Source organism: Lipophrys pholis (assembly GCF_963383615.2).
Source record: "Lipophrys pholis genome assembly, chromosome: 14".
NCBI classification, from domain to species: domain Eukaryota; kingdom Metazoa; phylum Chordata; class Actinopteri; order Blenniiformes; family Blenniidae; genus Lipophrys; species Lipophrys pholis.
This window is the reverse complement of record NC_137633.1, coordinates 29,380,375-29,401,675: the sequence shown is the minus strand read 5'-3', so window position 1 is coordinate 29,401,675 and position 21,301 is coordinate 29,380,375. Positions and strand designations below refer to the sequence as shown.

General features: G+C 42.9%; 1 protein-coding gene across 3 annotated transcripts; it reads left to right on the top strand.

Moving 5' to 3' along the window:
- Positions 1–3,272: 3,272 nt before the first annotated feature.
- Positions 3,273–21,097, top strand: mtfr1l (mitochondrial fission regulator 1-like). Of its 3 annotated transcripts, none has more exons than XM_080480625.1 (8): positions 3,444–3,621; positions 4,810–4,925; positions 10,935–11,042; positions 11,125–11,234; positions 17,856–18,067; positions 19,302–19,680; positions 19,818–19,957; positions 20,043–21,088. In XM_080480625.1, exons 2-7 carry the CDS (start codon positions 4,911–4,913, stop codon positions 19,933–19,935), a joined length of 942 nt encoding a protein of 313 aa, XP_080336751.1. In that variant the 5' UTR covers positions 3,444–3,621; positions 4,810–4,910; the 3' UTR covers positions 19,936–19,957; positions 20,043–21,088. The 3 variants fall into 3 exon arrangements, with proteins under 3 accessions (XP_080336750.1, XP_080336751.1, XP_080336752.1); XM_080480626.1 differs by having other exon boundaries at positions 20,647–21,087; XM_080480624.1 differs by having other exon boundaries at positions 3,273–3,621; positions 19,818–21,097.
- The last annotated feature ends 204 nt before the right edge of the window (positions 21,098–21,301 follow it).

Below are 21,301 nucleotides of genomic sequence, written 5' to 3'. Positions count from 1 at the left end.
TTCAGCCTCTACACCCTCCTGAAGTTAAACCAAACACCTTCAGTCTCTACACCCTCCTGAAGTTAAACCAAACACCTTCAGTCTCTACACCCTCCTGAAGCTCCAGCAGACACCTTCAGTCTCTACACCCTCCTGAAGTTAAACCAGACACCTTCAGTCTCTATACCCTCCTTAACTTAAACCAAACACCTTCAGCCTCTACACCCTCCTGAACTTAAACCAGACACCTTCAGTCTCTACACCCTCCTGAAGTTAAACCAAACAACTTCAGTCTCTACACCCTCCTGAAGCTCCAGCAGACACCTTCAGTCTCTACACCCTCCTGAAGTTAAACCAGACACCTTCAGTCTCTACACCCTCCTGAAGCTCCACCAGACACCTTCAGCCTCTACACCCTCCTGAAGTTAAACCAGACATCTTAAGTCTCTACACCCTCCTGAAGTTAAACCAGACACCTTCAGTCTCTTTACGCTCTAGAAGCTCCACCAGACACCTTCAGTCTCTACACCCTCCTGAAGTTAAACCAAACACCTTCAGTCTCTACACCCTCCTGAAGTTAAACCAGACATCTTAAGTCTCTACACCCTCCTGAAGTTAAACCAGACACCTTCAGTCTCTACACCCTCCTGAAGCTCCACCAGACACCTTCAGCCTCTACACCCTCCTGAAGTTAAACCAGACACCTTCAGTCTCTACACCTTCCTGAAGCTCCAGCAGACACCTTCAGTCTCCACGCTCTCCTGAAGCTCCACCAGACACCTTCAGTTTCTACACCCTCCTGAAGTTAAACCAGACACCTTCAGCCTCTACACCCTCCTGAAGTTAAACCAAACACCTTCAGTCTCTACACCCTCCTGAAGTTAAACCAGACACCTTCAGCCTCTACACCCTCCTGAAGTTAAACCAAACACCTTCAGTCTCTACACCCTCCTGAAGTCAAACCAGACACCTTCAGCCTCTACACCCTCCTGAAGTTAAACCAAACACCTTCAGTCTCTACACCCTCCTGAAGTTAAACCAGACACCTTCAGCCTCTACACCCTCCTGAAGTTAAACCAAACACCTTCAGTCTCTACACCCTCCTGAAGTCAAACCAGACACCTTCAGTCTCTACACCCTCCTGAAGCTCCACCAGACAGCTTCAGTCTCTACACTCTCCTGAAGTTAAACCAAACACCTTCAGTCTCTACACCCTCCTGAAGTTAAACCAGACACCTTCAGTCTCTACACCCTCCTGAAATTAAACCAGATACCTTCAGTCTCTACACCCTCCTGAAGCTCCACCAGACACCTTCAGTCTCTACACCCTCCTGAAGCTCCACCAGACAGCTTCAGTCTCTACACCCTCCTGAAGTTAAACCAGACACCTTCAGCCTCTACACCCTCCTGAAGTTAAACCAAACACCTTCAGTCTCTACACCCTCCTGAAGTTAAACCAAACACCTTCAGTCTCTACACCCTCCTGAAGCTCCAGCAGACACCTTCAGTCTCTACACCCTCCTGAAGTTAAACCAGACACCTTCAGTCTCTATACCCTCCTTAACTTAAACCAAACACCTTCAGCCTCTACACCCTCCTGAACTTAAACCAGAGACCTTCAGTCTCTACACCCTCCTGAAGTTAAACCAAACACCTTCAGTCTCTACACCCTCCTGAAGCTCCAGCAGACACCTTCAGTCTCTACACCCTCCTGAAGTTAAACCAGACACCTTCAGTCTCTACACCCTCCTGAAGCTCCACCAGACACCTTCAGTCTCTACACCCTCCTGAAGTTAAACCAGACACCTTCAGTCTCTACACCCTCCTGAAGTTAAACCAGATAGATCACTGCTGCTTCAGGACATTCAGAGACATAAAACCAGTCGTAGCGTCCTCTTCACCTCACACAGCCATGTAAGCTTTTCAAGGAGCTACGAAGCTAACTGTGAAAGCTAATGTTAGCTTCATACTGTGACGGGAGAAACTTGCAGCCAGTTAAAATACGAAACGTCATCACAGCCAATCATAATGTGTAACGCCATCACAGCCTATCATAATGTGTGACATCATCACAGCCTATCATAATGTGTAATGCCAATCACAGCCTATCATAATGTGTGACATCATCACAGCCTATCATAATGTGTAACGCCATCACAGCCTATCATAATGTGTGACATCATCACAGCCAATCATAATGTGTAACGCCATCACCATGCGCGGGTTCAAGCCTCGCCCCAGACAGATCTGGTAGCCCGGACCATAGACATATACACTAGACGCCTCACTACTGGCAGGAACATACGTCAGTGCGTCTGCCATCTTGGAAGGGGCATTTGTCAGCACTTCAGCAACGATACCGCATCACTGTTCCGCTTTTGGTTGTACAAACAGACCAAATCAGGACAATGGACAGCGTGGGATTACCTCCCACAGGGAGGACAAACATATTTATTGTTGTTGTCGTTGTGTTTAGCTCATATAACATTAACTTGGGACATAGATGAGCTGGAGCCGTGAAAATGCTCTCTATTCCCTGGCTTAAGCTCGCCCTCAAACAGCAACAACAATATCAAGGTCTATTGGGTTCATCTGACAGAGGCTATTTTAGTTGCAGTGTGTAGAATATTACATTTCAAAAGAAATTAGTTGCTTAGAACCAGTCAGTGTACTGTTCCCCGCCTGTTCCAGCAGAAGAACCTCAGCCTGATCCCTGGAGGAACTGAGAGGGAAACATCTAATAAATGAAGAGCTGGAAGAGAATATGTCATATAATATGGAATAATAGATAAATGTGTAACAATAAATAAATATGTAATAGGTAAATATGTAACTATTATTTTCTATGTAATATTAAAGGTAACTGTGTTAAAATAAATGAAAGTATAATAGGTAAATATGTTATTGTGTGTAAATATGTTTTTAAAAAATCAAAATTTGTTACACAAAAAAGTTACAACTTGTGCCTTAATTTACATGTTCATTGTACATAAATGTCACATTGTGCATATTTTTGTCATGGGCTCCATCATGTAGCTGCTCTAAAAGGAGAGTACAGCAGTCCAAATGTCCCATTTGGAAACGTTCCATTTCCTCTCAAGACTTTCTATAAGTATGCTACATTAAATAAATAAATAAATAAAAGAAATAATTTTTAATTTAATAAATTAAAAATTAAAGCAATGATTCTTCACAGTCATGTAAATGTATATTTGCGTGGTTTTCTTCAGTAAACACATCGCTGTCACATAGACTTATTTAGGCTGACGGGTCAGACTTGCCCCTCACAATATGGTGGCCGCTCTGACGTATCGGAGCCACTGCTCCGATACCCACTGGCGGACACAGGCTGCGCGGCGTCTAGTGTATATGTCTATGTCCCGGACAGATCTGTTACCTTCACCGAAACACCGCCATGTTGGATTTCTACACTGGCATATCTTGTGTCAATGTGCGGGTGAGTCTGGCTGTTGCAGTGCGCCGCCCTGCCTGCAGGAGGCACTGTGGTCAGACGGCAGACAGCAGTAGCCAGCAAGGAGGAGCAGGCTTCCGGCCTAAACCTGGACAAAAGGAGCTAAAAGTCTGTTAAAGGAGAAACTTCTGCACGCAGAACTGCTCTGATTCTTCCAGTTTTCATCTCCTGTAAGTTTTTACCTTCAGCCGCTGTCTGGAGTATGTGAAGACGGTCAAGCATGAGGTTTATGTGAGGGTCAGCCCGTAGCCGCTAATGCTAACTGATGAGCGAAGGTTAAAGTGCCCCAAAACTCAGAAAAATAACATTATAGTAATGGTTATTTATGGAGTTCATTATCTGTTTCCACCTAAATCCAAACCAACCAAAGCAGCGTGCTGCCTCTTATTAGTAACTGGAATTTTCATAGAGAGATTGTTTTATGTACGAGTTCCATCGTGTCAGTTTTTATTTTAACTGCAAATCTCATTAAAGTTTGTCTGAGCGTTGAGACAGTGAAGGATGTCTTATATTCTGATTCAAACCTCTCATAATAACACGAGGATAAACACACCAAGGTCGTCACAGTCTGTAAATCTGCAAAGAAACAGACCGTTTCAGCCTCGTTTTGTTGCATCACTCAGGGAATGTTGAAAAAGTAAAGAAATTAGTCATGAAGCATACGAGCTCAGCCTTGTATCAAATACATATAGCTTAGAATCTTTAGTTTTTTTCCTGACTTAAAAAAGGCAACGTATGGCCTATAAAGTGTTGAATCAGAAAACCAATCCTGAAACAAAAGGACAAAGCCTGAATACCTTTTAATATGCGACATCAAATGCTGACATTTTGCTCTAATTCATTAAAGAATCAATTTAATGAGTAGTTCATCCTAATCGAATCTCCAGATACTTTTCTCAATATAATCCCCACATTGGCCCTAATTCCTCTTTCTCATCTAAAGAGGTTGTTTGGCGCTATATGTGAAATAGTTTTTTGAATGTATGTGTGTGTTTTTGTTTAGAATGTATAAATTATACTTGATGTGTTTGAACATGTGCTAGATTTATCACGATTTAAAACCCAACAAATGCCAAAAAGCTTATACATGGTTGAGATAATAAATCAAACTTCTGAATAGCTTTGTGCTAATAAAATACACAATCAGCCCACAATGAAAATGTTTTAATTCATCCCAGACTGGGAAAATGCCCACCACAAACCAAAAAAAGATGTCATTTAGTTTGTAAAATAATGCTGCTGACCTTTCATTACAGCTCAAATCTAAATCATTACTGGGGTAACAGTTTAAGAAAATGAAGCTGTCCTGCCTTTGGTTCGAAGCAGATGCTCTAACACATCAGTGATTTCCATCTCAGGGGTCGGCGGCAGCTCCAACATGACATCTGTTTCCTGAAGCGCTCCATCTCCAGACTCTGCCAACACCAGACCCTGTGCCTGAGACTGGCTTACGGTTGCCATGGACACAGAAACAGTAGGTTTGATTGTTATACTGTCATGTTGATATCATGCTGATGCTGGGCTGTTCACTTATCGTCTCCTGCTACCTACAACAAGCACGTCAAAATCCTTTCTCTTCAGCCTCCACAGACATTGATTTACCATCAATGAGGCAAGAGCAGACAGTCCTACAAACTGATCCCTCCAAACGTTTCCTCAGTTGTTTTGCAGGAAAATCAAACTGCATCTTGAAAGTATTAACAAAATACTCCGTTCTTACTGGAGATTTTTAATCTGAAATCTTTCCTGAAGACACTTGCTTCCTGGAGTTCAGCAGATTCAGATGTTTCCACAGACTCACAGCTTTGGTCTTCAGTCTGTTTTGTGAGTGGGGCTGGGCAATATGGCAAAAATATCAGGATTGTTTTTGTAATAAAATCACAATCACAACTTTATCACAATGTTTTTTTACATTGATTTTTGAGATTCATTTGCAAGTTTCTGAACAGCCAAACCCATTTCCTGAAAACAGCCCCAATAGAAAAAATAAAAGACAATTTAGGCCTAAGAACCTTTCCGAGCATATTATCATTTAAATAATTTGTGCCATTTTGCCAACATGTGCAAATAATGTAAACATACTAAAATGTAAACAACAGTCTGATAAAGTGCAACATAAAAAGTAAATTGCGCCTGGCTTTTGAGGACGCTTTCACATGAACAATGAAACATGAAAAGTAAAATAAAAATTACAAAGCAAATGGACTGGTCTAACAACACACAAGCTCTCTACAAGAAGGGCCAGAGCAGACTCCATCTGCTGCAGAGACTCAGGTCCTTTGGACTGCAGGGGGCGCTCCTGAGGACCTTTTATGACTCAGTGGTGGCATCAGCCATCTTCTATAGAGTGGTCTGCTGGAGCAGCAGCACTCCGGCTGCAGACAGGAACCAACTGAACCAACTGGTGAGGAAGGCCAGCTCTGTCCTGGGCTGCCCCCTGGACCCTGTGGAGGTGGTGGGAGACAGGAGGATGTTGAAGAAGCTTTCATCCCTGATGGAGACCGTCTCCCACCCCCTACATGGTACCGTCACATCACTGGGCAGCTCCGTCAGTGACAGGCTTCTCCACCCGCGGTGTCTGAACGAGAGACTCCGCCGGTCCTTCCTCCCTGCTGCAGTCAGACTCTTCAACCAAGCCTGCTCCCAGGAGACCACTGCACACCACCACCGGACAATATCACTCCACTGCAACTGGGCAAGAAGTGGTGCTATAACTATAATAATCTATAAAGAACCTATTTACTATGTAAAATACATCCACCCCCATACTCTGTACATGTCTACACTTATAGGCACCGTGTGCATATTTTTCCATTATATTATATTTTTATCTGCTTTTTTTTAGTTCCTGCTATGTGTGCTTCTTTCTCTTTACTATCCTGTTGTACCACTGCAAATTTCTCCACATGCGAGATAAATAAAGGGATATCTTATCTTATATCTTATCAAATATCAAATAATTCAAATGATACTTTGGACTTATTTCTAATGGGAAAATAAAAAATATCAACTGGTATAAATTAAGGTAATTCTGCAAAATGTTATTCAACAGTCATTTTAACAGGATTTGAATTTACCAAAACACAAAATAGCTTATAGAAAAGAGTGAAATTGAAATGCAAACTTAAGTATCTGGTTATTTCATTTCCTTACACATTTTATTTTCAACATGCTCAAATTGAAATATCAAAATCAGCATTACACACCAATAAACCAAAGATATTTACCCAATCAAACAAGTGCGTACAATAAAAACAGTAGCAGACCCTTATTTGTGAGCTTTCACTGTGTAGCTCTGGGGCCTCGTTTATAAAGGTAGCGTACGCACAAAACAGGTCCTGAAAGATGCGTACGCCACTTTTCGCGCAAACTTTGTGATCTAAAATAATCTTTGTTTCTTTGGTGAGACGTTACTATTGAATTAGCAGCACTTTGTTCATACATCATACTTTCATCTTCTCTTTTTTTTTTATTTCTTTTTCTCCCTCTTGTCCTGTTCGGCAGCTTGGGCCAACAATATGATGTGATCTAGAACCTTCGGAGTCAGAACAGTTTTTACTCTTGAACAGGAAGAGACCTGGAGTCTCCTCCTGTTGCTGCTTTATTAGAAGTTGGTATGGCTGCTGGACACGACCGGGGGGGAACGCTCAAAGAGAGAGAGAGAAGAGAAGAGAAGGGGGGGGGGATAACAAACAATACCCTTGTGCTACATATATTATTTGCAGTTATCACACTGATCCAAATACTTTACAACTGTTATTAGATTAAACCAGCCTGAGCAGCTCTATCTAGACAGTAAGATGATTTTCTAGATTAACCAGCCTGAGCAGCTCTATCTAGACAGGAACATGAAGTAGGAACATGAATTAACAAAGGCAACAACAAAAGAGGAACATGATTTTGAGTGTTTGAGCAAATGATGGGCCCCAGAGAACCACCCCAGAGAGCCCCGCCCCCGCCCAGAAAGCACCAGCTAGAGAATGCAGAGAGGAATCTCCCCCAGGAAAGAGGTGCCCACAGGAGAAGGCTCAAGGGCACAGGGCTCCAGGCCCCGACCCAAGCCGCCAAGCCGAGAAAAGGCCGGAGCAGGGCCCCTGGGCCGAGAGCCCCCCCCAATCCCGGCAGCGAAGCCCGCCCCCCCAGCCCGGGAAGGCAGAGATGGCCCCAGACCGGATGAGGAAAAGCGAAGGCCCGACCAGGTCCGGTTGGAGGACAGTCAACTCTCCACCCCCAGGAGCCCCCACTTTCCCCGCCCCATGATCCCACTCCCCAGACCGCAGTTAAGTAGCCTGGACCCCCCACCCTAGGCACCGCCCCACTGTTCCCTATTGTGGAAAAATAGCGTGGTGACAGCCGCGCGTAATGCTGCACTGTGGAGGTGCTGGCACCGCCATGTGCTCTGGTCGCACTGGGACTGCAGACAGACGACCTCCTCATCACCCACCACTTCAACTTGTTGGGCCTTGACCACCAGTCTCACCCCCACTCCGGACAAAGGAGGGGGGGGGGGGGGGGGGGGGGGGGGGGGGTTGACCACGTTTCTTTGAGAACAAAGAAACATGTGGCCACCACTAGAAAAATTTGCCATTGGTCACGTGACCCCCCCACCAGGGGGCCCCCCGGCCTCCACCTCGGGAGCTGCATCTCTGAAACTCACTGCCAGTGGAATCCACCAACTCCGCCACACCCATGGTCTGGAAACCTGAGACCAGCCCAAGGAGATTGGCCTAGATGCAGCCTGACCACACCAGGGGTCAGACCATGACGCACAACTATAAAAAGTCCAACACGCGAAAATTCAACCGTCTCCAAGACGGACTCGCGTTGATCCAGACGCAGATCTTCGTATGGGGTGAGTGTGGACTCACACGGACTGGGCCCGAACACTCCCAACTGGCAGGACGAGCTGGAGAAGCCGTGGAAAAGTACTTTTGTCCGTCTTTCCTTTTCCTTCAACGGGACCCACACAGCTGCAACGGGACCCACACAGCTGCAACGGGACCCACACAGCTGCAACGGGACCCACACAGCTGCAACGGGAACCACACAGCTGCAACGGGAACCACACAGCTGCAAATCAAATGATTTTCTCCGGTAACGGAGGCTCATTCTATCCACCTTCTGACCAAGTAAGAGAGCTGTGTCTGGGCAGAATAGCTAGAACGGATGTGCTATTGATATTGCTGTGTGTTTATTTTGTGCTTGTGAGACTCTGGGATGCCAATCCCCTGCTCCAGTTCCAAGCAGTTTGTGCCCGCGAGTAGATAGCATCTACGCAAACCACCGTACGCGCGCATGAGCATCCAGGGGCTATCCCGCAGCTACCAGAAGCTGAGACGGTCTGAACAGCTGACCCAGCTCCTGTTGATAACTGCTGGACTCTCATGTTAGCAGAACCGCACCAGAACTCTTCTCTCTCTCTCTCTCTCTCTCTCTCTCTCTCTCTCTCTCTCTCTCTCTCTCTCTCTCTCTCTCTCTCTCTCTCTCTCTCTCTCTCTTCTCTCTCTCTCTCTCTCTCTCTCTCTCTCTCTCTCTCTCCCTCCCCCCCCCCCTCTCCCTCCCCCCGTTCGCGCGCGTCCGCTGCTGCTCAGCTTATCTGCATCAAATAAGCTCAAAACACATAGCCACCTTTAGCACCCGAACAGCTAACTTGTGCCGCTAGCCATCTTGGATGAGGATCCCAACTCATCTACCAGACATTCGAGGTCATTACACCCACTCACATTGACCCGCGGACGTCTGCTTCCACCTGGTGGACGTTCGAGGTCATTACACCCTCACCACTCCAGACCACAGACACACACAGACACACTCTTTGTACATAGTGTTGCTGTTTAATAGATTAGATCTCCGTGTTAGATGTCGTTTGCTACTTGAATGTGTTGATTTATGGAATGATTTCAGAATTATTTATGAATTAATACATTTTTGTTAATAAACGCCTGTTAGCTGAATTGAACGCTTCTTGGTGATTATTGTGTATTTATTGTGTATTTATTGTTGACAATTCACTGGTTTGTAACAGTCTGTGCTCAGGTCTCACACCTTCCATTTTACTTAAGATTGTTATATTTTATGCAGAAATGTTAACTTAAAGAAAGTTTTTACAAACAAGACTTATATTTTGGTATCAGCTATTTCGAGTTTATCTGGTGGTGCCCCGATTTATTATTAATACATAAATAACACATTTATGCAAATTAAAAAAAACTTTTTATTAATACATTTTTGATAATTTATTCTTTTTTTTAAGTAATTATTCAATTACTTTGGGAGTTGTTAATGAGTAAATGACCGATTACTTCCAGTGATTTATTACTTTCAGTAATCTATTACTTACAGTAATTTAATGCTAATAACCAACCATAAATCCCAACAACTGTAGTGACTGAGGACACTAGACACAGTCAAATGAGCCTTTTTACAAGTCTTTATTTAAATATTCAATTACTACTTTTAAAAAACAGATAAAGCTGTACTTTATCGATCCGGAGTGGTCTCCGCCAAATATGCCTCCTTCCCTCTCCGATACTGCCACACGGTGGCTGTCACAACCATGGGCGCTGTTTTGGTGTTCAGCAGTGCGCTCCTGGGTTACATGATGTCACTCTCCTCTGGCCTGCACCTTCACATCAGACTTTTTTCTCCACCCCTGCAGTCACAGATCTCTCTCTGGCTCTCACACTATTTACAGCGATGACTTGCTGCTGCTCACTTCTTTTTCTTTTATTAGTGAAGCTATGACTGTGACCACCAAATATCATTTTCCTGACCTCCACCTCCTCCAAGACCATTTCGCTCTCCGTAAAATTTATTTTCCTCATCTTTTCTGCCAGGATTTAGTGTAAAATGCCATCGATCAGCAGGCTGATTGAGATGCAAAAATATTCCCAAGGAACTTTGTATGACCATTTATGGTAGAAAGTGGGTGTGTTGAGGGCGGGATATGAAGTGCGCAACCTTCCAGGTGGACTGGGATCTATTAAAGGAAAGTGCGTGCAGGTGTGCGTACGCATGGTTTTAGAGATCCAAATATTTTTTGGGAGCACGCCATTTTCAGCTATTAGGCGCACATAAATTTTTAGTAGGAATCCTACACAATGTTTTATAAATAAGACCCCTCTCTGAATTTCTTTTGTTCTATGTTTGTTTTCTTTTTTCATAAAGCACTTCATAACCATGATTCTGAAATGTTGTTATCATGCACAGTAAAAATCTGATCATCGTCTGATTTCTAGATTCTTGAAGTGATTCTGGAAACAGTTTAATTTAATGTTTAATGAAATATCTGCAGCTGTTTGATCTTGAGATCAGATTAACACGCTTTCTGTTGTCATATACACCAGTTAAATGTATTTTATTTTCTTCCGCTGAGGTGTTTGCAACCTCATCAGATGGGGGTATTACAATCAATCTGATTACTAACAGTTCTCCTGAAATTATTCTCTGGGAGACCCTAAAGATGTGTCTCTATATTTTTCAGGATGTTATACCGATCTGGCAGAATAAGCCTCACGGATCCACCCGCAGCGTTGTGAGAAGGATTGGCTCCACTCTTCCACTCAAACCTCCACAGAGGGCATGTTTCCAGGTATCCATCTTTCTGTGAAGTGATCACGGTCGGTGTTCCCACCGAGTGCCTCAACTTATTTATTCATGTCCTGGTGTACCAGGAGCTTCCAGGATTGCCGTCTCTCCGGCTGATGGACGGCCCAATGGTTCCTACCTTAGCAGACATCGCCTGGATCGTTGCAGATGAAGAGGAGACGTATGCCAGAGTGAGGTGGGTCTGAAACACCAGCAGGACGTGGAGCTCCATCACACCAGACCCATACTTTCCTCAGGACTGTAATCTTAAACTGTCACCTCCACATGTGAGAGCAAAAAAGAAAATGTGTATAAAACTGTACCTGATCTGACAGCACAGACAGAAATAACAGTCAAATTAACATCTAAAACAAATACAGTTGAAAGCTGAACTTAACAGTTTGTTTACCAGAAGCACGAGGTGGTGCTCTCAGGTAAACTGTTCCAATGAAGCAGGTCAGAGTGCTGAAAAGATGTCCACCATGCTTTGTGTTAAGTTTTGGTCTCTCAAAGACTTCCAGAGGTGCTTTCACGGGCTCATCAGATGAGATCTGATGAAGAAAGAGGAGTTTTAATCAGTGATAAGAGAACTTTAAAATCCATTTTGAAAAGAATTAACGGCTTTGTGCTGACTCTTCAAAATGCTTAGTGGGACAATAATCAATCCTGCCTGTTAGAAAAGCATCAAATTCTCAATTCTGATTAACTTTGGAGCTATTCTTTAACTGATAAAATGTCTTTGTTACATTACAATGCCTCACGATTAAAACCTGTAGAGCAGGGGTGGGCAAACTATGGCCCGCGGGCCACATCCCACCTGCTGGTCTTTTTTTTTTTAATTTGAAAAGCAAAACATCACAACATTTATTGCTTCTTTTTTTTTACAACTAAGATACTATATGTCTAAAATAAAAACAGTAGTGTTGTCGAATCCTTATCTCTCTTGCCTTTGGAGTATTTTAACTTAAGTCACAAATTTATGAGCACACAGGAACAACCAAAGGGAGCTTAACAATTGTGATTCTGGCTTCATTATAGAATGCAGATAAAGAGACTTGATTACTCGGGGTGTAACAACACATCGATCCACATCGATGGAGCCATTCATTTATTAATGATACAATTACATCGATGCACAATGACGACGTCGATTCACATCGTCATCTTTAAGATACGCCTTTATTTTGAAATTCACGTAGCATGTCAGTACGTCGGTGTCACCATTTCCTGCGCACTCTCGCCGCCTTCACACAACGTGCACGGCGGCATCATGGCGAGCACGAGCAGCCCAAAAAAGGACGACATATGTCATATTTCAGTTGTTTTTTGTGAGTTGATATAAATGTAAATGATTGTGTGAGATGGGCTTATGATATCACATCATATCGATTGCAGGCTTATGAGTCAATTCGAATCATGACATTGGCAAACATCATATTGTCATCCAAACATATCAACATCGTATCGTGATGAAGCTGGTGATTTACGCCTCTATTGATTACACTTACAGGTGGTATCAATTAAGGTTTGACTGTATGGGTTTCACATACTCAGTCCATTTAGTCCAAATCTGATAAAACCTTTTCTTTTGCACCCTGAGAGAGAAAGACAGCTTTTCCATAATGTACACCTCATGTATGGTACTGATCCATTCCTCAATGGTGAGTGGTTCTACCTTCAACCATTTCCTTGAGATAGTGTTTTTACTTGTTGCTTATAGTACGGCAAGTAGTTATTTGACATTGTTGTTCCAAATTTCCTGTGTTATGTCCCCCAAATAAACACTGAAGAGGGATGTTTCCACCAAATCCATTATTTAAATGGTCATTAACCTGTTTCCAATCATTTCTGATGACCTGGCAATCCCAGAATATATGAAAGTGTTTCGCTTCATTATTCCCACAAAGTCTCCAACAACCATCACTGGAACCTTGGTTGTAATGTTTTTTCTGAGATGGTGTAACAAAAACCTAATTATATTTTTCCAACAGAACTCTCGCCATGAGTTAGACCCAGTTGAGGTCCATTAGAGTTGACATGTATTACCAACACTCCTGTCTGAGATCACCATAGTTCCCTCTTTTTTCCATTTTGTTTTTACATACTCTGTGTTGTCTTGTTTAGATAGATGGATGCCCTGATACAGATTAGATATTATTTTGTTGCACCTCCCATTCTTTAATCAAGATATAAATACCTGCAAAAATCCAGATTCCCATTTCCCCAAAGCTTCTTTAAGGTTTAAGTTGAAGAAATGTCTCACATGCAGGTGCCTATAGAAATCTTCTGCGCCCAAGGTATGTTTAGCTTTTAAGGTTTCAAAACTCTGGAATGCCTCCTTGTGGACAAAAGAACTATAGTCAGTTTAACCTTTTGAAATCCATTTTTTAAATCTATGATGATTGATTGAAATGTTTATTTCGCATATAAGGTACAAAAACAATAAGAAAAAAAGAAAAGAAAATTAACAACAAAGTTTTCCTCTCAGTAAATAAATAAATGAATAACAGTAATAATAATATAAAATAAATCAAGAAAAACATCGTCAGATGAATATTCGAAAAGGAGTGAGAAGTAAAAACTTATTTACTCTCACCCCTTGTCACAAGTAAACAATATAATTACTTCCTTCCATCTCTTACATTTATACATAGATACACACACACACACACACACACACACACACACACACACACACACACACACACACACACACACACACACACACACACACGTGTCCTGTGCAGTACATAGAATATATATACATACACGTCCATTCATACATATCTACAGACATAAACACCTGTACCCACACACAAGCCCACAGTGCAAGGAAAGAAACGGACAATAAAAAAAACCAAAAGAAATGACCAGACATTTGCCCCTAAAAATAGCCGAGTGATTGGCCACACCTTCTTCTTCCTCGTACCTTTTGAAAATCATATTTCTATATAGCATTTTAAACTGTCTCATGTTTGGACATTGCTTCAGTTCCATACTAAACCCGTTCAGTAGTCTCACCCCGCATACTGACAGACAAAACCTTTTTCTGGTCGTGCGAAATCTTGGTTGTTTAAAGTTACATTTCCTCCTTAGATTGTAAGACTCTTCATAATTTTTTTAATCTATTGTCATGGATATTTGATAATATCTGTGTTGGTTGTGTCAGACTAATCAACACATTGTCTGCGAAAAAGGCCGTTTTTTGCTCCCCAGATTTCATCAATTTGACCTCTGACCTCTGTTTGATCCTTTGAATGAGAGGTTCTATGAACATGGCGAAGTGGAGTGGTGATGCACAGCAACACTGCCTCGTTCCTCTTTCCAGAATGAAAGTGTTACTTAGATCTCCATTCATTTTAATCCGGGTAGTAGGTTTATCATATACAGATTGGCGAAGCACATTAGATGTTGGTGTTTTCTAACTAAAGCATGTGAAATACAGACGTGTTAAACTCACCTTGGTCTAAACAGAGAAGATTTCATTCTCAGCAGCTCCAAATCACGTATTCCCTCTCTATCATAAAGAAATGAGTTTGGCTCTTATTTTCCACCATTCCAACATTCCATAGTGACTTTCTGCTCCTTTCACTTTATTTCTGGACTTGTCTGAATCAAAAGCTTCAACATGGAGGAATGGAGGTGTAGAATGATAGAACGCTGCTCTACAGACGTTTCCAATAGCAACCCATTTTATGACAAAAAACTCCAAGCTTTCATTTACAGTAGTTTGTAGTTTGTTTAGTAGTTCCTGATGAACCAAAAGTATCTCTTCATTATAAAGAAGTTCTGTGGAGCGTCTCATAGCGGAGCGCAGCACATCCCGCACCTTCGGGGCCACAAGTAAAGAATCACGCGGCCAGAGATGAAATTATGTTGTTCCCACGCGTTATTATTATTTTTCTCTATGGCCACGTACAGTCCACTTTCTATATCGTGAAATTAAAAGAAGAAGAGGCAACATGATGCCGTCGATCATCCAGCTCAGTTTTCATCTTCCACTTTAACACCCTGGTAGCAGCGTAGTTTGTCATGTTTTAAGGTAGTTTAATAGAGCAGATAAAAACACTGCGCTGCCTCCACCACAATGTTTAAGACAAAACACAGAAGCACGGAGACTTGAAAGTGGGCGGAGCCTTGGGCAGAGCGGCGTCAGGGAGGCTAACCACGGTTGTTAACCTCACAGTGAACTTTGACAGTTATTAACTAATGGGATGACTAACCATGTTTTAAACAAGGCATATTTAATGGTCGGTTAGGGCCCTTGTCTTCATGTATTAGTCATAGTAAAATTGATTCTAGTCTTTTTGCGATTATGGAGGTGAACAGTTTAATAATTTCTACATTCCAATTAGTTTTTCCCCTCCTTAGGAATGATGGAAATAATCGCCTCCCTCCTTGAGGGGAGAATTTTCCTTTCTTTTAGCGCCCAATGAAATGTTTTTAATTGGGAAGCACCGATCCACGTTTTTTCACTTCCGATCCAGATACCTGAATTTGGATCTCTGCCGATACGAGCTCTGTTTGCTTTAGTATTATTATCATCATTATTGTTGCTTTTATATGAGGCTGTAATAAACTCCTCTCTACAGGCAAGTATGAAATGTATGCATGTATTCTCTCAAAATAAAAATTAACAAAGAATTAAAAGGCAACTTGAGGTTAATATAACAACAGAAAAGGAAGCAGTACAAAGTATTTTTGTTCCGTTTGGACAATGTGTGAGTCTGTGTGAAGTCACCATCTCATAATAAACTAGTTCTATCTTTAAAACCTCAATATCACTTTAATAATCCCGAGGAAAAACTTTAGAAACGCAGCACAAACTGCAATGTTTCCAGCTCTAATGCTGCACAAATGATTGGGACTATTTTCACAGTTTGGGTGGGGTCGGGCACAGCTTCACGGAGGTGTGAATCGCCTCCTTCAGCTGAGGAGTGAGCTGCTTTTCATTGTTTTGATGTTGTCGTCAATGCCGTTCTCATCGGCGAGCTGGCGTTTTAAAGCGGTGAGGTCTGGCGGCAGAGCGACCACCTCGCTGTACAACGGCTGTGCAGACATTGCACGTTGCTGTGTTGCTTTGTGGTGTTTTGAGTGTAAAATCCCTCCATAGCACAGGAGGAATGAGTCAGGAAATGACTCATTCCTCCTGGTCTCATTGAGACCCGCCTCCCTCCAGGAAATCCAGTCCACAGTTTGCAGCCATCGAGCAGAGCAGCAGCAGGGAAACACTGGGGATCATTTCAGTAACAGTAAAGCAGAGAGAATGCTTCATGGATCGGAAATCTCCGCTGGTTAGATCGGTGTTTTCGATCCCTGAATTATGTTTATGACTTAAATATGAGTGGCACAGCAAAGGGTCTAAATATTTATGACCATGTGATATTTAATTTTTTCTTTTTTAATAAATTTGCAAAAATTTCTACATTTCTGTTATTTTCTGTCAAGATGGGGTGCTGAGTGTACATTGAGAAACAAAATGAACTTTTTTGATTTTAGCAAATGGCTGCAATGAAACAGAGTGAAAAATTTAAAGGGGTCTGAATGCTTTCCATACCCACTGTATATATGGCCCTACTAACACTAACTCATTAAAAGAAGTTTTCCTTAATTAACTTAGTTTTGTTTACTTCCATTCAAAAAAATTTTTTTAAAAATTTTCCTCCCTTACCAGAGCAGCAGCATGTGCAGCGTCTCTGGGCACAGCACCATGACCACAGAGCAGCACAACACAGAGTGAAATAATATTAAAGCAGAAAGTTTCACTTTAAAATGTTATCTGACGGCTGATTAAGAAAGTGAAAATCACTAGCTATACTTTGTAAAGCCCAATTTAACGACCACAGAAGTAATTCTGCAGCAAAACAGCAGGTTGCCATGTTGGCTGACCAGGAGCCTCCAAACTGCTAAAGCTGGAGGAAATACTGGTAAAATATTAATTTCTCCTCTTTGTCTCTTTCCCTGGCTCTCGTGTGTGTGTGTGTGTGTGTGTGTGTGTGTGTGTGTGTGTGTGTGTGTGTGTGTGTGTGTGTGTGTGTGTGTGTGTGTGTGTGTGTGTGTGTGTGTGTGTGTGTGTGTGTGTGTGTGTGTGTGTGTGTGTGTGTGTGTGTGTGTGTGTGTGTGTGTCCTCTCTCTCTCTCTCTCTCTTTTCGATATTACAGTATATTATTGCCACTTTGTTCATGTAATAAGTTTACAACTTTGTTTCCAGAAATATTCAAATCCTCAAAGTGGTGGAGCTGCACTGTAACAAAACCCAGACTTATATTAGATATTAATTATTAATGTTTTTATTTTTTTGCTCATCTTGAAGAGAAACATTTTCACGCAAAGCTAAAAGAACGTTATAAAAATAGTCTTTAAATTTAAATAGTCTCTGTGTGTTGAGTCAACATTAATTCCATGGTTTTCCATGATTAAATATCCATTACAAGCTTCAGTCTGCTGTAGAAAAATAATACGATCAATTGCAATTAATTACGGAAAATTGTGCAATTAATTAGGGAAATTTTTTTTATCAATTGACGGCACCAGTGTGTGTGTATATATACATTTTATTTTATTTATTTATTTATTTTTTCCATTGTATTCTGTGTGGAGCAATGCTCCAAAACCAGTTGAAATGTTACAGACTGTAATTCTAGATATTTAAAGATATAAATATTTGAACATCCCAATGAACTGTACAAACTGGGATTGGTACTGCAACATATTGCAGGGATGAAATAACAACATGCAGAGCTCTCGGCCGCGGTATTCTCGGGTGTGGAGCTCTCAGATGCTCATCAGTCTCTCTTCATTGTGTTTTTTTTTCCAGGAGCGACTCGCGCCCTCTGAAACATGAATGGCGGCCTACACCCCTGCTAGTGCTGCACAGGAACTCCTCTGTGCCAAACTTCCGACGTGAGGGTAAAAGAATGGAGGGGCTGAAGAAGCCTGGGGTGACGGCCCTGAACCGAACCACCGCCCTGCAGGATGAGCTCAGCAGGCTGCGCGCTCAGATCGCTAAGATCGTGGCCAGTGACACAGGTAGGAAGCAGAGAAGAAGGAGGTTACACAGCTCACCGTTGTGTTTTAGCAGAGTTACCAGCTGTCGTGATTCTCCTAAATCTCTTTCTCTCAAAGTGTTGGCAGCAGTTTGTAGGTCAGCGAGCAGAGATAATCTGAGCTGTTATCTGCTGAACTGCTCCGAGCTGAAGCTGTGAGACTGGGTGGAGTCTTCACCTCTGAAACCCAGACGAAAGCCTGTCAATCACCATGACTGCAGAGTAGATGTGCGCTCAATAAATTCAGGTCTCTGCACGTGACCATTATTATTAACCCCATTATTACAGATAAACCCTTGTGGAGTTAAACAGAATTGGAACAAGTCAAGAACAAAAACCTCCTTCAAAGCTTCGGTGATGAGGATTTATTTTATTATCTCAAAAAGAACACCCTAAAAACTCTATTCCACGTGGGCGATACAGTCCGTCCACCAATCAGGATATTGTATAAATAGTAAGGTCATTTTCCAAGAGATCTGATTGGTCAGTAGACGGCGCCTCCAATCTCTGCTCCAGAGTTAAACATCAGAGTACTGGGGTGGTTTATCCCAGTAAGAAGTGAATCTGCTTCCCATGGAAATCCCAGGGTTAATGCTGAAGTTACCTTGATAAAAGAAAATCATGACTCGTAATATAGACCCGAGGTTGATTGTGGCAACATGTTTGTTTACATGTACATGCTGTGTTTTACACTGAAGTCACGTTTGACCACGCGAGATTTGGAATATTGAGCGTGAAGAACATAGACCTATATATGTAGTTTTATAGAAGTCTATGGTGCAGAGCCTGATATTCTGCTGAAGAGTCGGTCAGTATGTGGTCAGCTCCGTAGTTCACACCACACACTATCACATCAGAAGAGGATGATCTTTGTGATCATCAAGTGTGTGGTCTCTAAATCTGTGAAGATTGTAAATATCCTGTAGTGTGGGCCAGGCTTGACAAAAACTATCAGATGCTCTAAGTTTGTTGGTAATTGAGTTGCTGGTTTATTCTACAATTATAACAATGGAGCTGAATTGCTTTTGGTTTTCAGGTGAAATGTGCTTCCATCCACATGAACCAGAATCAGTTCAACTCTTCTGGTTTTGCACTGAAATGGATTTCATCTTCCTCACCCTCCTCTGTGCCTTATCAACTTCATCTTCACACTGGTGTGGTGAAGGTAAACTGAAGAGAACTGCTGTTCATCTTCGTCCTCTGCTCTTCTTCATCAGGTTCAAACCCGCTGACCCCGGACCTGCTGTCCCCTGACGACACCAGCATGAGCTTCTCCATGGCTCCGTTTGAGACTGCCTCCTTCCAGCCTACCGGCACAGCAGCGGCCTCGTTTGTCATCAGCGATGTGACTGAGGAGGAGGAGGAGGAGGAGGAGGAGGATGAAGAAAAAGGTGCCGTGTCCATTGTATCAGAGCTAATCCCAGATCCTCTGCCTCCCGTCTCCATGACGGCCTCGGCCACTTTCGATCTGGACCGGCCCAGTATGGACTTCAGGGAGGCGGAGGAGGACACCGTGTCGCTGTCTAAGTCCACCAGCTTCGCTGACGTGATGGACATCCTGAAAGACATGAACCGCATGAAGATGAGCAAAGACCGGTGTGTGTGTGTGGGTGTGTGTGTGTGTGTGTGGGTGTGGGTGTGGGTGTGGGTGTGGGTGTGGGTGTGTGCGTGTGGGTGTCTGGGTCTGGGTCTGGGTCTGGGTCTGTGTGTTGCTGACACTGTGTGTGTTTCAGGTACAACCGGGGCTGCACGTCACTGCGAGAAGAAGACTCAGCCACGCTGATCTCAGAAGCTCTGAAGAAGAAGTTTGTCCTGAAGGAAGAAGACACTGCTGGAGTGAAACGGAAGTAGCTCCTCCATCCTGCTGCTCCATGTGAGTCAGGAGGACGAGCAGCAGCTGCTTTTCAAACCTTGCTTGTGTGTTTCTTGGATGTTCTTCTCTTCCTTGTGGTTTTTAGGCCTTTGCCTGTGGACCCACAGCTTCTGGCAGACAGCTGGAGCTTCACTTCTCAGGACAGAGTTGCAATAAAAACACTCTGTCCACCTTGTTTGAACCTAAACATGGGCTTCACACCCGGCGTGCAGCGCCGTGTTTTACATTGAATCACATCCCTGTTGCCTGGTGTGCACGGAGGAGCAATGAACCATCACATCATCATGTTCTGGATGGTTTCATCCTTCTACATCCTTCCTAGTTGGTTTTAATGTTGAAACATGCAAGAAAACCTTTTGAGTTGTGTAAAGAAGCTCTTCAAGATACTTGAAATTATTTTATGTACCGAAGGAGTGCGTGCGTGTGTGCAGAAGAGGTTGAGGGGCTCTGTACATGCCTTCACCCCCCCCCCAAAAAAGGTTGGAATTCTAAAAGTAAAGAGTTATTAGGTTTTTGAAAGACTTTCATAAAAAAGCCGTCTGACTCTAAAGAGCGATAACTTTTCATTAAAATGATTTGGAGTTGAATCGTGTAAATGTGAGAAATCCTGACCCTCTTTTGCTGGTGTGAAGCGGTAACTTCCTCCGTCACGTTTCTGTTGGAGATTTTAGCTGATGTGTGTGTTACAGATGTGTGTTACAGATGTGGAGGAGACATTGCATCCTGCTGAGTGAGAATATGTTTGTGGAACGGTCGACGATTCCACGGCCTGGTTTCTCTCCCGTGTTAGTTCAAGTGCCACGTCTCTGTTCTGTTGGGTTCCTCCACCTCCTGGTGGCCCCACCTTGATCTCTCAAACTGTGTGATGGAGCTGCTGTGAGCCCACGAGCCAGAACAGTCTCCTGCTCTGTGTTCAGCTGTGGCTCCAGCAGAGATGTTTCATCTGTGGACTGGAGGAGTCCGATTCCAGCTTCAGTTACATGAAACGGTCCACACACCACCTGCTTCTCTACACCTGGAGAATGAAGACGAAAACAGTAATTGAACTTATTTCATCATTGTGTGTAGCATTGAGTTTCCCATCAACACCTCTGTCGTGTGGATTTGTAAATAAAGAATGTGTTGTTTTCAAAAAACTGCAGTTTTTCTCCCCATTTGAACCATTTAGTGGTGAATGATATGCTTCTGCTTCAGACTTCTGCCTCGATAAATACCAAGTCACCTGACTAAAACTCAAATATGAAAAGTAGTGGCAGCGTATTACCACTGTCACACTGAAGTACTGAATAAGATCAACAGGGCTGAAAAACCTCACAGAAATTTGGTGAGAAACTCGTTAGGATT

Coding starts and splice junctions, on each gene's coding strand:
- mtfr1l (XM_080480624.1), top strand. Junction 18,068..19,301: donor GATCGTGGCCAGTGACACAG/GTAGGAAGCAGA, acceptor CTTCTTCATCAG/GTTCAAACCCGCTGACCCCG. Junction 19,681..19,817: donor ATGAAGATGAGCAAAGACCG/GTGTGTGTGTGT, acceptor TGTGTGTTTCAG/GTACAACCGGGGCTGCACGT.